The 15,350-nt window shown below is 39.4% G+C and overlaps 1 protein-coding gene and 3 non-coding genes across 15 annotated transcripts in view; all 4 read left to right on the top strand.

Annotated features, from left to right (window-relative positions):
- HAUS6 (HAUS augmin like complex subunit 6) overlaps positions 1 to 15,350 on the top strand; it is a 40,068-nt gene that overhangs the window by 23,639 nt on the left and 1,079 nt on the right. For 5 of the 12 annotated variants that reach the window (XM_055699845.1, XM_055699836.1, XM_055699843.1 and 2 more), the window contains 13 exons: positions 549 to 639; positions 2,026 to 2,098; positions 2,759 to 2,944; positions 3,793 to 3,955; positions 4,339 to 5,319; positions 6,457 to 6,547; positions 7,934 to 8,006; positions 8,667 to 8,852; positions 9,701 to 9,863; positions 10,248 to 11,228; positions 12,358 to 12,448; positions 13,835 to 13,907; positions 14,568 to 14,753. In XM_055699845.1, coding sequence (XP_055555820.1) covers positions 549 to 639; positions 2,026 to 2,098; positions 2,759 to 2,944; positions 3,793 to 3,955; positions 4,339 to 5,319; positions 6,457 to 6,547; positions 7,934 to 8,006; positions 8,667 to 8,852; positions 9,701 to 9,863; positions 10,248 to 11,228; positions 12,358 to 12,448; positions 13,835 to 13,907; positions 14,568 to 14,753 — 3,338 coding nt within the window. The remainder of the gene's footprint in view (positions 1 to 548; positions 640 to 2,025; positions 2,099 to 2,758; positions 2,945 to 3,792; positions 3,956 to 4,338; positions 5,320 to 6,456; positions 6,548 to 7,933; positions 8,007 to 8,666; positions 8,853 to 9,700; positions 9,864 to 10,247; positions 11,229 to 12,357; positions 12,449 to 13,834; positions 13,908 to 14,567; positions 14,754 to 15,350) is intronic. The other 7 variants (XM_055699840.1, XM_055699839.1, XM_055699837.1 and 4 more) reach the window with 6 other exon arrangements.
- LOC114016347 (small Cajal body-specific RNA 8) lies at positions 1,823 to 1,952 on the top strand. The gene has a single exon (XR_003560757.1). It is a non-coding gene; the product is annotated as a small Cajal body-specific RNA 8 (non-coding RNA).
- LOC114016346 (small Cajal body-specific RNA 8) lies at positions 7,731 to 7,860 on the top strand. Its single transcript, XR_003560756.1, has one exon. It is a non-coding gene; the product is annotated as a small Cajal body-specific RNA 8 (non-coding RNA).
- Positions 13,632 to 13,761, top strand: LOC114018116 (small Cajal body-specific RNA 8). Its single transcript, XR_003563546.1, has one exon. It is a non-coding gene; the product is annotated as a small Cajal body-specific RNA 8 (non-coding RNA).

Below are 15,350 nucleotides of genomic sequence, written 5' to 3'. Positions count from 1 at the left end.
CTGTGATAATGCGAAAAGCATTTCCTTACAGTGTGCTTTGCCTTGCCTGTACTGAGGCAGCGCTGGTCAGAGAGATGAGTATATCTGCAGAGGTATTTATTGATAAATGCAGATGAAGATGGTGGGATAATGTAGGTAGAATTTTCCATTGTGGAATTGATGCACCACACAAGTGATGTGTATGTGAAGAGGAGGGGATGATGATGACACGTGGCTGGGATTGTAGTTGCGAGGAGAGGGGAACACATTTTTGTTTCATGATTGATTGATAGATGCAGAGCAGCAGATAGGATCATGCCTTTCAAACATGCGTTTAGGAGCAACAGAAATAGGTGCTGGCTGCTGGTAGCCTCTGTGGCTGCAGGTGGTACCTGCGCAAAAGGATTGATTACACTGTCCTGCTAGGTATTAATTTCTTTTTCTTGAAGTTATTTGTAAAGTCCATCCTGTGAATAGTCTACAAAAGTGGTCTGAGTCGCTTGTGTCACCTGGTAAGCCGCAGCAAAAAAAGTGGAAGCAGTAGTAACACTCTTGACTTGCTTTTCTAGATGTTTGTGACTCTGTTGCTGAAAGACGTTCTGAGAAGGATGACGGGGCATTGGGAACTACGATAGATGAGTCAGCAGCACCAGCAACATGGTATGACGTTAATGAGAAATTGATGAAAAAGCAGTGGGAAAAATTAGAAATATACTTGGTGGAGTTGAATATATTGCACCTCTTGATCCTTAGTGGAATATTTCAGTAGCCCACTCCTTACATGTCACATCCACCTGATTTAGCAAGATGGTTCTAAAGTAACCGTCGCTTTCTGCAGCTGTTGACTGATTGATCAGCTGGTGCTGAACAGGATGTGCAGCAGCCACATTGCAAGGTTTTTGTCTCACTTTTAACTACATTCTTTCTAGCTTTAAGAGGTGGGTGGAGAAAACAGAATTCTGTTTCTCAGATTGGATCGAGGTAGGCATATATGTTCAGGATAACCTGAGAATAAAAGGACAGACGTTGACAAGAGCCCTTCTTTTGTGTTTAAAAAACCCCAAAGAACTAAATCCAAACTGAGACGAATAAATGTGACTTGCAAGCAGAACTACGGTGCTAAACCTTTGCAACAATGCTTTTCGCATGAATCTTCTAAAATAACTTTGTTCTGTAATTTCTTTTACTGCAGTTCCAGCAAAGAACAGAATGCAACCCAATGGTATTTTAAAACCTTTTGGCTTGTTTGTCATTTACTTAGGCCAGGAAGGTTTCATGACTTCTCGAATAACATTGCATACCATAATAAGACTCCTACAGATACTTGAAAGTTGCCTACTAGGAGAGAAAAGGAGTTAGCAAAGGAAAGCTGTCCTGTAATAGAACATCAGTAGGTGTAGTTGCATGTGAGTCTCAACAGTTGTCGAAGGGGTTAACAATGAAAGCCTGGATTTCTCCAGTGACTTAATACAGCATGGATTTTTGTGTGCTTTTGATTCTAAAGACGGGTAGCAGCAAATATTAACGTTCTATCCTACAGGTGCGGGCTGCATCTTACATTTTGGAGAGCTATACAATTATCACTATGCTCCTCAGAAGTGGTAAGGCTGAGGTTTTTGGTAGCCAGGTTAAATATCAGTGAGTTCATGTAGGAACAGATCTGTGGATGCCAGAGGCCATTCAATGGAAGGGTATCTAGGGAAAAGAACATTATCAAATCTGCAGAAGACTTTTCACTTACCTTTGATTGCAGAATACAGAAGAGGTGTTTAAAAAATGTGTCACAAAATCCCATCTTTTTCTGTTGGATAATCAAGGAAAAAGTTTCAGAATTCATTCATTTTGGGAGGCTGATACACAGCTAGGGCTAAATCTGCTCTAATTGTCACATGTTCTCCCTATAGTAAAATTGCCTTCTGATGACCGGGATGAATTGAGACAAATCGTAACGGACAGATACGGGGCGCACAATATGTAATGGCCTTCTACTAAGACTTGCATGCTACTTGTTTACTTTGTCTCTAAATTTTTTTTCCACTCCCCCAGCCGCCCAGGGATCTCTTCAGTGCCTTTGGAGTTGTCAGAAGCATCTGAAAACAGAGACCTGTTAATTGGAAAGGTTACTCTTCAGTAATTTCCTACCTGTCAAGGAAGTTAAACTTAGATTTGCATTTTACACTGATTGAAGCCTAGACTTAGTATTTGGAGGGGGAGGCGTGTGGTTGGTTTGTTTGTTTGTTTTATAAAGTACTATTTGTATGCATCTGGGTCAGTCCTGGAAAACTGCAAAAGCTAACTGTCAGGGACTTTATTAAGCTTTAGGAAAGGACAGTAGGAAGTAGGTGCACTTGCACCTGATTTCCAGTACAGCATACAGTGTCTCGCTGATTCCCTGCTTGCTGAAACAGTCTTTTTGTTGAGCAGTGATCAGAATTTGATGTTTCTTTAAGTTGTATGTGAACTTAAGGGCTATAGCATGGCCTAATAGCAGCTTGGAGATACAGTTGTCCATTGCACAGTTGTTCACTGTAGCGTAGCGTGTGCAAGGTAGTTGCAGATGAGTCACCTGTTTTCTGTGCAACACACTGTTGCAGCCACTACTTATGTGCTACTTAAAATAGGATTGTAAAAATATTTTGTGTTTAGTTAGAGTTCAAGACTGAAATATTTTTATTAACTAGTCAGGCCATTGCTGTTCAGAATTTGTACAGCGGTGTATTCATGCCGCTATTCTGACACTTGAGTTTGAAATTTCTAAGAATTCCTGTGATTCCTCCAGAACTTGCATACTGAAACTCTGAAGGGGAAGGAAGAGCCTGTGCCTCCAGAGATCTTAAAAGATGAAAGGGATGAATCTGCCATTTCAGAAACATGGCAGAATGCAGATGATCATGTTATCCAGAGAGAATCTCCTGTCAAAAAAGAAGACCCTCTTAAGAAATTCACAGAAGAACTGGCAGAAGAGGTTAGGGAAAACTATTTTAAAGTTTTTTGTGTATTTTTAAATAAATGGTCATTAAGTTCAGAGAACAGTTTACCAATTATATCATAAAATTCTCCTTGTAATCTACGTATGTCAAAAGCTATTTTTTTCTGCTAGATAGTAATCAGTGGCACTAAGTTTTAGCAGTGACTGCCCAATGAGGTACACCCTGAAAGCATGGAACTTGCGCAGTTATTATACTTAGAAATCATGGTGAAGTGAGTAATACTTTCAGCAGAATCGTGGTGTGATTTTATCACCTCTCATACTTTAATCCATGAACTGCTGCATATATGAAGAATTCAGCAGTCCTTTTAGTTTCTGAAGTTACGCAGGTTAAATATTTAACAGGGGCTGGGAAATTTTAAACAGGAATCTAAGTATTTTGTCATTTAGGTATTTTATTTAAGATATAACTGAAGAATTTCTTGGCAAGGGTTACTGTAAAATGTGCCACAGCTTGATTTGGAAGGTAAATTGCCTTTTTCGCTGAAATGGTGGAGTTATTTTTCATATCCTAATACGTGTTACTTACGTAAATACAGCTCTAGTCTTCGTGCTTATTCAGTTCTTGACTAGTGTCTTAGAATATATTCTATATGAGGACGTTTTCTCATTTTAAAGATGATAAGAGAACTTGGAATTGAAGTCTTGTTTCAGTCCCCAGTCATCATTTTGTGTTTGTAGGACACTGTGGTCATTGTGAGCCTAGGTAGTAAATGATAGAAGAAGAGTCAGGAAATTCCAGACTCTTCAGATCATTTGGAGAATGGGATTTATTTCAAGCCATAACTGTCAGAAATAAAGAGGTTATAATTTTGCTTTCTCAGGAGTTGCCCTTCTCTAACATCCTGCAGGTTGCAAAAGCAGTGGTATCTGAGTCGCCTCAGAGTGGTGAAGAAAAAGGAATGACAATGGAAGATCTCATTAGCCTACTGGCACGGAACCCATTTTTAACAAGGAAAGAAATTCCCCGAACTCCAGAAAATCTATGTAAGTCTACAACTTTGTTTTTGCAATACTCATTAATTAGAAGTGTGATTAGTTCATTGACATTGTACACACCACACAAGACAAGGTCGTCATTTCAGTGAAGCTGGAGGTTATCCTAATGGCTCTCTCTGTAACACAGCATAGAAGGCCTAATAAGATGTAGGCCTAATAAGATGTGAATACTGTGAATTTGATTTAACGTTGATGTTATTTCCTGTGTAGTAGTATCCCCTTTGTGTTGAGGAAGAAAATAAAGCGTAAACCATATAAAGCAGCTCTACATTTTTCTTCTTGGATTACTTACGTTACTGAAGGGACAGAAGAAAAACAGATTGATTTGAGAGTATGAAAGTACTAAAATTTTACCTTGGTTTTCCGTTTAGTTAATGAAATTAGAAGCTCATGGAGAAAAGCTACTGAGACTGAGGGCTCATCAGACGTAGAGCTGGCCGAAACTGAAGTAATGATAGAAGTGCCAGTGGATGCTAGACTTACAATGCAGAAGGCAACAGACTCTAGATTTGTGTGCTCTGTCCCTGCATCTCCTGTACCTGACTTCGATCCTCCCTTGTCAGAAAGCAAGTCCCCATTAAGTTCTATGGAATGCAGACCTTACAAGCAGGTGAGCGGAGATCACGTTGAATCTCCAGTTTCAGAAACATCGGGAATGCAAGAGAGTGGTGAGAGAACTGAAGCACAAGAATTAAAATGTACTGTTTTGAACAAAAGTTCTGTAGAAGATCCAAAGGAACATACTTCTCAATATATAAAGAGGAGCATGAATACTGAAGATACTGGTTCAGAACACAACAGCAGAACAAATGTTCTACTTTCAGACCACTGCCAGAGTTCCTCAGTGCGTGTGATGCACACTAAACCCTTTTTAGTTTCTATGAGTTGTGAATCTGCCCACATGGGAATACTTGAGGAGACGCTTCCAGAACTTTATAGTGCAGGTCTCAACCTAAGTGCAAGCTCACAGTCTGATTTTGGTATAACAGACAGCACATACATAACAGGTGGTTCAGAAAATCATGGAAATGCTGAAACACCGAAGCTAGATCTACAGTCCGTGTCCAGCATCTATGAAGTGCTGGAAGAGACTCCATCTGGAAGTGAAGAGAAGCTGCACCAAACACATAATGGAGGTGAAACTGTAATTCTTGCAACAGAAAACAGATATGAATCGTGCGGCTCTCCAAAACACTTTTGTTTGGATGAAGAATTTACCAAGACTCCATCACCAGAATCTCTTAATGAAAAAAAAAATTCTCTGTCATCTTTACTGGTATCCTGTCAACGTCTGGAGGAAATGGCATCAATGGTACACAAAATCCCATCAGACGTAGTACGTAGATGGAAGGGTAAGTGTCCCCGTACTTGAGCAACAAGATTTTGTCTATTCTGCCACTGGGTATACATATATAAATATATAAATATAAATATAAATATATATATATAAAAATAAAAATAAATAACCTGCTCTGCATAGCTGAAGCCTGCTGTGGAAGTGTAGGGAGACAGATTATTTGTATGCTTATTCCTTATGCAAGATGAGACGATGAGACATAAAACCAACAGAAACGTGAGTAATGCTGTGAGCTTCTGGTAATATCAGAAAGCTTGAGACAAATTGGTGTCTGTGGCATTCTCTACGTTATTGTTAAGATGCTTGATCTGAGAATTGAGCCACTAAGAAAACTAACGTTCTGCCTGTTAACGTGGTGAGCTTTAAAAAAAAAATGAGCTTTAACCTCACCTAACTTCTTGAAGTGAGTTTGGAATTTAGAGGTGGTGTTGAGGTAAATACAAAAGGAAATGCCTTTTATTTTTGCAGAAGCTGAAACTTAGGGTTAGTATAGAACTGCTGAGGTTAAACTTTGGCTCTTTATCCCAGTGATGTGCCAAAATTGGTATTGATTGTTCCAGAGCCCTGAGCCGAGCTATGTATACCTGTGATAATGCGAAAAGCATTTCCTTACAGTGTGCTTTGCCTTGCCTGTACTGAGGCAGCGCTGGTCAGAGAGATGAGTATATCTGCAGAGGTATTTATTGATAAATGCAGATGAAGATGGTGGGATAATGTAGGTAGAATTTTCCATTGTGGAATTGATGCACCACACAAGTGATGTGTATGTGAAGAGGAGGGGATGATGATGACACGTGGCTGGGATTGTAGTTGCGAGGAGAGGGGAACACATTTTTGTTTCATGATTGATTGATAGATGCAGAGCAGCAGATAGGATCATGCCTTTCAAACATGCGTTTAGGAGCAACAGAAATAGGTGCTGGCTGCTGGTAGCCTCTGTGGCTGCAGGTGGTACCTGCGCAAAAGGATTGATTACACTGTCCTGCTAGGTATTAATTTCTTTTTCTTGAAGTTATTTGTAAAGTCCATCCTGTGAATAGTCTACAAAAGTGGTCTGAGTCGCTTGTGTCACCTGGTAAGCCGCAGCAAAAAAAGTGGAAGCAGTAGTAACACTCTTGACTTGCTTTTCTAGATGTTTGTGACTCTGTTGCTGAAAGACGTTCTGAGAAGGATGACGGGGCATTGGGAACTACGATAGATGAGTCAGCAGCACCAGCAACATGGTATGACGTTAATGAGAAATTGATGAAAAAGCAGTGGGAAAAATTAGAAATATACTTGGTGGAGTTGAATATATTGCACCTCTTGATCCTTAGTGGAATATTTCAGTAGCCCACTCCTTACATGTCACATCCACCTGATTTAGCAAGATGGTTCTAAAGTAACCGTCGCTTTCTGCAGCTGTTGACTGATTGATCAGCTGGTGCTGAACAGGATGTGCAGCAGCCACATTGCAAGGTTTTTGTCTCACTTTTAACTACATTCTTTCTAGCTTTAAGAGGTGGGTGGAGAAAACAGAATTCTGTTTCTCAGATTGGATCGAGGTAGGCATATATGTTCAGGATAACCTGAGAATAAAAGGACAGACGTTGACAAGAGCCCTTCTTTTGTGTTTAAAAAACCCCAAAGAACTAAACCCAAACTGAGACGAATAAATGTGACTTGCAAGCAGAACTACGGTGCTAAACCTTTGCAACAATGCTTTTCGCATGAATCTTCTAAAATAACTTTGTTCTGTAATTTCTTTTACTGCAGTTCCAGCAAAGAACAGAATGCAACCCAATGGTATTTTAAAACCTTTTGGCTTGTTTGTCATTTACTTAGGCCAGGAAGGTTTCATGACTTCTCGAATAACATTGCATACCATAATAAGACTCCTACAGATACTTGAAAGTTGCCTACTAGGAGAGAAAAGGAGTTAGCAAAGGAAAGCTGTCCTGTAATAGAACATCAGTAGGTGTAGTTGCATGTGAGTCTCAACAGTTGTCGAAGGGGTTAACAATGAAAGCCTGGATTTCTCCAGTGACTTAATACAGCATGGATTTTTGTGTGCTTTTGATTCTAAAGACGGGTAGCAGCAAATATTAACGTTCTATCCTACAGGTGCGGGCTGCATCTTACATTTTGGAGAGCTATACAATTATCACTATGCTCCTCAGAAGTGGTAAGGCTGAGGTTTTTGGTAGCCAGGTTAAATATCAGTGAGTTCATGTAGGAACAGATCTGTGGATGCCAGAGGCCATTCAATGGAAGGGTATCTAGGGAAAAGAACATTATCAAATCTGCAGAAGACTTTTCACTTACCTTTGATTGCAGAATACAGAAGAGGTGTTTAAAAAATGTGTCACAAAATCCCATCTTTTTCTGTTGGATAATCAAGGAAAAAGTTTCAGAATTCATTCATTTTGGGAGGCTGATACACAGCTAGGGCTAAATCTGCTCTAATTGTCACATGTTCTCCCTATAGTAAAATTGCCTTCTGATGACCGGGATGAATTGAGACAAATCGTAACGGACAGATACGGGGCGCACAATATGTAATGGCCTTCTACTAAGACTTGCATGCTACTTGTTTACTTTGTGTCTAAATTTTTTTTCCACTCCCCCAGCCGCCCAGGGATCTCTTCAGTGCCTTTGGAGTTGTCAGAAGCATCTGAAAACAGAGACCTGTTAATTGGAAAGGTTACTCTTCAGTAATTTCCTACCTGTCAAGGAAGTTAAACTTAGATTTGCATTTTACACTGATTGAAGCCTAGACTTAGTATTTGGAGGGGGAGGCGTGTGGTTGGTTTGTTTGTTTGTTTTATAAAGTACTATTTGTATGCATCTGGGTCAGTCCTGTAAAACTGCAAAAGCTAACTGTCAGGGACTTTATTAAGCTTTAGGAAAGGACAGTAGGAAGTAGGTGCACTTGCACCTGATTTCCAGTACAGCATACAGTGTCTCGCTGATTCCCTGCTTGCTGAAACAGTCTTTTTGTTGAGCAGTGATCAGAATTTGATGTTTCTTTAAGTTGTATGTGAACTTAAGGGCTATAGCATGGCCTAATAGCAGCTTGGAGATACAGTTGTCCATTGCACAGTTGTTCACTGTAGCGTAGCGTGTGCAAGGTAGTTGCAGATGAGTCACCTGTTTTCTGTGCAACACACTGTTGTAGCCACTACTTATGTGCTACTTAAAATAGGATTGTAAAAATATTTTGTGTTTAGTTAGAGTTCAAGACTGAAATATTTTTATTAACTAGTCAGGCCATTGCTGTTCAGAATTTGTACAGCGGTGTATTCATGCCGCTATTCTGACACTTGAGTTTGAAATTTCTAAGAATTCCTGTGATTCCTCCAGAACTTGCATACTGAAACTCTGAAGGGGAAGGAAGAGCCTGTGCCTCCAGAGATCTTAAAAGATGAAAGGGATGAATCTGCCATTTCAGAAACATGGCAGAATGCAGATGATCGTGTTACCCAGAGAGAATCTCCTGTCAAAAAAGAAGACCCTCTTAAGAAATTCACAGAAGAACTGGCAGAAGAGGTTAGGGAAAACTATTTTAAAGTTTTTTGTGTATTTTTAAATAAATGGTCATTAAGTTCAGAGAACAGTTTACCAATTATATCATAAAATTCTCCTTGTAATCTACGTATGTCAAAAGCTATTTTTTTCTGCTAGATAGTAATCAGTGGCACTAAGTTTTAGCAGTGACTGCCCAATGAGGTACACCCTGAAAGCATGGAACTTGTGCAGTTATTATACTTAGAAATCATGGTGAAGTGAGTAATACTTTCAGTAGAATCGTGGTGTGATTTTATCACCTCTCATACTTTAATCCATGAACTGCTGCATATATGAAGAATTCAGCAGTCCTTTTAGTTTCTGAAGTTACGCAGGTTAAATATTTAACAGGGGCTGGGAAATTTTAAACAGGAATCTAAGTATTTTGTCATTTAGGTATTTTATTTAAGATATAACTGAAGAATTTCTTGGCAAGGGTTACTGTAAAATGTGCCACAGCTTGATTTGGAAGGTAAATTGCCTTTTTCGCTGAAATGGTGGAGTTATTTTTCATATCCTAATACGTGTTACTTACGTAAATACAGCTCTAGTCTTCGTGCTTATTCAGTTCTTGACTAGTGTCTTAGAATATATTCTATATGAGGACGTTTTCTCATTTTAAAGATGATAAGAGAACTTGGAATTGAAGTCTTGTTTCAGTCCCCAGTCATCATTTTGTGTTTGTAGGACACTGTGGTCATTGTGAGCCTAGGTAGTAAATGATAGAAGAAGAGTCAGGAAATTCCAGACTCTTCAGATCATTTGGAGAATGGGATTTATTTCAAGCCATAACTGTCAGAAATAAAGAGGTTATAATTTTGCTTTCTCAGGAGTTGCCCTTCTCTAACATCCTGCAGGTTGCAAAAGCAGTGGTATCTGAGTCGCCTCAGAGTGGTGAAGAAAAAGGAATGACAATGGAAGATCTCATTAGCCTACTGGCATGGAACCCATTTTTAACAAGGAAAGAAATTCCCCGAACTCCAGAAAATCTATGTAAGTTCTACAACTTTGTTTTTGCAATACTCATTAATTAGAAGTGTGATTAGTTCATTGACATTGTACACACCACACAAGACAAGGTCGTCATTTCAGTGAAGCTGGAGGTTATCCTAATGGCTCTCTCTGTAACACAGCATAGAAGGCCTAATAAGATGTAGGCCTAATAAGATGTGAATACTGTGAATTTGATTTAACGTTGATGTTATTTCCTGTGTAGTAGTATCCCCTTTGTGTTGAGGAAGAAAATAAAGCGTAAACCATATAAAGCAGCTCTACATTTTTCTTCTTGGATTACTTATGTTACTGAAGGGACAGAAGAAAAACAGATTGATTTGAGAGTATGAAAGTACTAAAATTTTACCTTGGTTTTCCGTTTAGTTAATGAAATTAGAAGCTCATGGAGAAAAGCTACTGAGACTGAGGGCTCATCAGACGTAGAGCTGGCCGAAACTGAAGTAATGATAGAAGTGCCAGTGGATGCTAGACTTACAATGCAGAAGGCAACAGACTCTAGATTTGTGTGCTCTGTCCCTGCATCTCCTGTACCTGACTTCGATCCTCCCTTGTCAGAAAGCAAGTCCCCATTAAGTTCTATGGAATGCAGACCTTACAAGCAGGTGAGCGGAGATCACGTTGAATCTCCAGTTTCAGAAACATCGGGAATGCAAGAGAGTGGTGAGAGAACTGAAGCACAAGAATTAAAATGTACTGTTTTGAACAAAAGTTCTGTAGAAGATCCAAAGGAACATACTTCTCAATATATAAAGAGGAGCATGAATACTGAAGATACTGGTTCAGAACACAACAGCAGAACAAATGTTCTACTTTCAGACCACTGCCAGAGTTCCTCAGTGCGTGTGATGCACACTAAACCCTTTTTAGTTTCTATGAGTTGTGAATCTGCCCACATGGGAATACTTGAGGAGACGCTTCCAGAACTTTATAGTGCAGGTCTCAACCTAAGTGCAAGCTCACAGTCTGATTTTGGTATAACAGACAGCACATACATAACAGGTGGTTCAGAAAATCATGGAAATGCTGAAACACCGAAGCTAGATCTACAGTCCGTGTCCAGCATCTATGAAGTGCTGGAAGAGACTCCATCTGGAAGTGAAGAGAAGCTGCACCAAACACATAATGGAGGTGAAACTGTAATTCTTGCAACAGAAAACAGATATGAATCGTGCGGCTCTCCAAAACACTTTTGTTTGGATGAAGAATTTACCAAGACTCCATCACCAGAATCTCTTAATGAAAAAAAAAATTCTCTGTCATCTTTACTGGTATCCTGTCAACGTCTGGAGGAAATGGCATCAATGGTACACAAAATCCCATCAGACGTAGTACGTAGATGGAAGGGTAAGTGTCCCCGTACTTGAGCAACAAGATTTTGTCTATTCTGCCACTGGGTATACATATATAAATATATAAATATAAATATATATATAAAAATAAAAATAAATAACCTGCTCTGCATAGCTGAAGCCTGCTGTGGAAGTGTAGGGAGACAGATTATTTGTATGCTTATTCCTTATGCAAGATGAGACGATGAGACATAAAACCAACAGAAACATGTGAGTAATGCTGTGAGCTTCTGGTAATATCAGAAAGCTTGAGACAAATTGGTGTCTGTGGCATTCTCTACGTTATTGTTAAGATGCTTGATCTGAGAATTGAGCCACTAAGAAAACTAACGTTCTGCCTGTTAACGTGGTGAGCTTTAAAAAAAATGAGCTTTAACCTCACCTAACTTCTTGAAGTGAGTTTGGAATTTAGAGGTGGTGTTGAGGTAAATACAAAAGGAAATGCCTTTTATTTTTGCAGAAGCTGAAACTTAGGGTTAGTATGGAACTGCTGAGGTTAAACTTTGGCTCTTTATCCCAGTGATGTGCCAAAATTGGTATTGATTGTTCTAGAGCCCTGAGCCAAGCTATGTATACCTGTGATAATGCGAAAAGCATTTCCTTACAGTGTGCTTTGCCTTGCCTGTACTGAGGCAGCGCTGGTCAGAGAGATGAGTATATCTGCAGAGGTATTTATTGATAAATGCAGATGAAGATGGTGGGATAATGTAGGTAGAATTTTCCATTGTGGAATTGATGCACCACACAAGTGATGTGTATGTGAAGAGGAGGGGATGATGATGACACGTGGCTGGGATTGTAGTTGCGAGGAGAGGGGAACACATTTTTGTTTCATGATTGATTGATAGATGCAGAGCAGCAGATAGGATCATGCCTTTCAAACATGCGTTTAGGAGCAACAGAAATAGGTGCTGGCTGCTGGTAGCCTCTGTGGCTGCAGGTGGTACCTGCGCAAAAGGATTGATTACACTGTCCTGCTAGGTATTAATTTCTTTTTCTTGAAGTTATTTGTAAAGTCCATCCTGTGAATAGTCTACAAAAGTGGTCTGAGTCGCTTGTGTCACCTGGTAAGCCGCAGCAAAAAAAGTGGAAGCAGTAGTAACACTCTTGACTTGCTTTTCTAGATGTTTGTGACTCTGTTGCTGAAAGACGTTCTGAGAAGGATGACGGGGCATTGGGAACTACGATAGATGAGTCAGCAGCACCAGCAACATGGTATGACGTTAATGAGAAATTGATGAAAAAGCAGTGGGAAAAATTAGAAATATACTTGGTGGAGTTGAATATATTGCACCTCTTGATCCTTAGTGGAATATTTCAGTAGCCCACTCCTTACATGTCACATCCACCTGATTTAGCAAGATGGTTCTAAAGTAACCGTCGCTTTCTGCAGCTGTTGACTGATTGATCAGCTGGTGCTGAACAGGATGTGCAGCAGCCACATTGCAAGGTTTTTGTCTCACTTTTAACTACATTCTTTCTAGCTTTAAGAGGTGGGTGGAGAAAACAGAATTCTGTTTCTCAGATTGGATCGAGGTAGGCATATATGTTCAGGATAACCTGAGAATAAAAGGACAGACGTTGACAAGAGCCCTTCTTTTGTGTTTAAAAAACCCCAAAGAACTAAACCCAAACTGAGACGAATAAATGTGACTTGCAAGCAGAACTACGGTGCTAAACCTTTGCAACAATGCTTTTCGCATGAATCTTCTAAAATAACTTTGTTCTGTAATTTCTTTTACTGCAGTTCCAGCAAAGAACAGAATGCAACCCAATGGTATTTTAAAACCTTTTGGCTTGTTTGTCATTTACTTAGGCCAGGAAGGTTTCATGACTTCTCGAATAACATTGCATACCATAATAAGACTCCTACAGATACTTGAAAGTTGCCTACTAGGAGAGAAAAGGAGTTAGCAAAGGAAAGCTGTCCTGTAATAGAACATCAGTAGGTGTAGTTGCATGTGAGTCTCAACAGTTGTCGAAGGGGTTAACAATGAAAGCCTGGATTTCTCCAGTGACTTAATACAGCATGGATTTTTGTGTGCTTTTGATTCTAAAGACGGGTAGCAGCAAATATTAACGTTCTATCCTACAGGTGCGGGCTGCATCTTACATTTTGGAGAGCTATACAATTATCACTATGCTCCTCAGAAGTGGTAAGGCTGAGGTTTTTGGTAGCCAGGTTAAATATCAGTGAGTTCATGTAGGAACAGATCTGTGGATGCCAGAGGCCATTCAATGGAAGGGTATCTAGGGAAAAGAACATTATCAAATCTGCAGAAGACTTTTCACTTACCTTTGATTGCAGAATACAGAAGAGGTGTTTAAAAAATGTGTCACAAAATCCCATCTTTTTCTGTTGGATAATCAAGGAAAAAGTTTCAGAATTCATTCATTTTGGGAGGCTGATACACAGCTAGGGCTAAATCTGCTCTAATTGTCACATGTTCTCCCTATAGTAAAATTGCCTTCTGATGACCGGGATGAATTGAGACAAATCGTAACGGACAGATACGGGGCGCACAATATGTAATGGCCTTCTACTAAGACTTGCATGCTACTTGTTTACTTTGTGTCTAAATTTTTTTTCCACTCCCCCAGCCGCCCAGGGATCTCTTCAGTGCCTTTGGAGTTGTCAGAAGCATCTGAAAACAGAGACCTGTTAATTGGAAAGGTTACTCTTCAGTAATTTCCTACCTGTCAAGGAAGTTAAACTTAGATTTGCATTTTACACTGATTGAAGCCTAGACTTAGTATTTGGAGGGGGAGGCGTGTGGTTGGTTTGTTTGTTTGTTTTATAAAGTACTATTTGTATGCATCTGGGTCAGTCCTGTAAAACTGCAAAAGCTAACTGTCAGGGACTTTATTAAGCTTTAGGAAAGGACAGTAGGAAGTAGGTGCACTTGCACCTGATTTCCAGTACAGCATACAGTGTCTCGCTGATTCCCTGCTTGCTGAAACAGTCTTTTTGTTGAGCAGTGATCAGAATTTGATGTTTCTTTAAGTTGTATGTGAACTTAAGGGCTATAGCATGGCCTAATAGCAGCTTGGAGATACAGTTGTCCATTGCACAGTTGTTCACTGTAGCGTAGCGTGTGCAAGGTAGTTGCAGATGAGTCACCTGTTTTCTGTGCAACACACTGTTGTAGCCACTACTTATGTGCTACTTAAAATAGGATTGTAAAAATATTTTGTGTTTAGTTAGAGTTCAAGACTGAAATATTTTTATTAACTAGTCAGGCCATTGCTGTTCAGAATTTGTACAGCGGTGTATTCATGCCGCTATTCTGACACTTGAGTTTGAAATTTCTAAGAATTCCTGTGATTCCTCCAGAACTTGCATACTGAAACTCTGAAGGGGAAGGAAGAGCCTGTGCCTCCAGAGATCTTAAAAGATGAAAGGGATGAATCTGCCATTTCAGAAACATGGCAGAATGCAGATGATCGTGTTACCCAGAGAGAATCTCCTGTCAAAAAAGAAGACCCTCTTAAGAAATTCACAGAAGAACTGGCAGAAGAGGTTAGGGAAAACTATTTTAAAGTTTTTTGTGTATTTTTAAATAAATGGTCATTAAGTTCAGAGAACAGTTTACCAATTATATCATAAAATTCTCCTTGTAATCTACGTATGTCAAAAGCTATTTTTTTCTGCTAGATAGTAATCAGTGGCACTAAGTTTTAGCAGTGACTGCCCAATGAGGTACACCCTGAAAGCATGGAACTTGTGCAGTTATTATACTTAGAAATCATGGTGAAGTGAGTAATACTTTCAGTAGAATCGTGGTGTGATTTTATCACCTCTCATAACTTTAATCCTCATACTCATTTAAAGATGAGAGGATGAGACATAAAAAGAACAGAAACATGCTTCCTTTAGTTGTGTCCGCATTTTGAAAGCAGGAAGATGCTTATCTGACTTTTTGCAGATAATCTGCAGCTATGTAAAAAAAAAAGCCTTAAGGTGGTTAGTAATGGAGTAATCTGAATTTAAGTTTTGAGATTTCAGAAAGTTAGTTTGAAGTAATGTGTTTACTCTGAACAATGTTGGGTATTTAGAAATGTGTTGTTGGTAGTTGGCGTTCTATCAGGTGTTAATAGTCTGTAATATTTTATTAAT

The sequence above is a fragment of the Falco cherrug genome, chromosome Z, assembly GCF_023634085.1.
Source record: "Falco cherrug isolate bFalChe1 chromosome Z, bFalChe1.pri, whole genome shotgun sequence".
Lineage (NCBI taxonomy): Eukaryota > Metazoa > Chordata > Aves > Falconiformes > Falconidae > Falco > Falco cherrug.
This window is presented reverse-complemented; position numbering and strand designations above follow the sequence as displayed.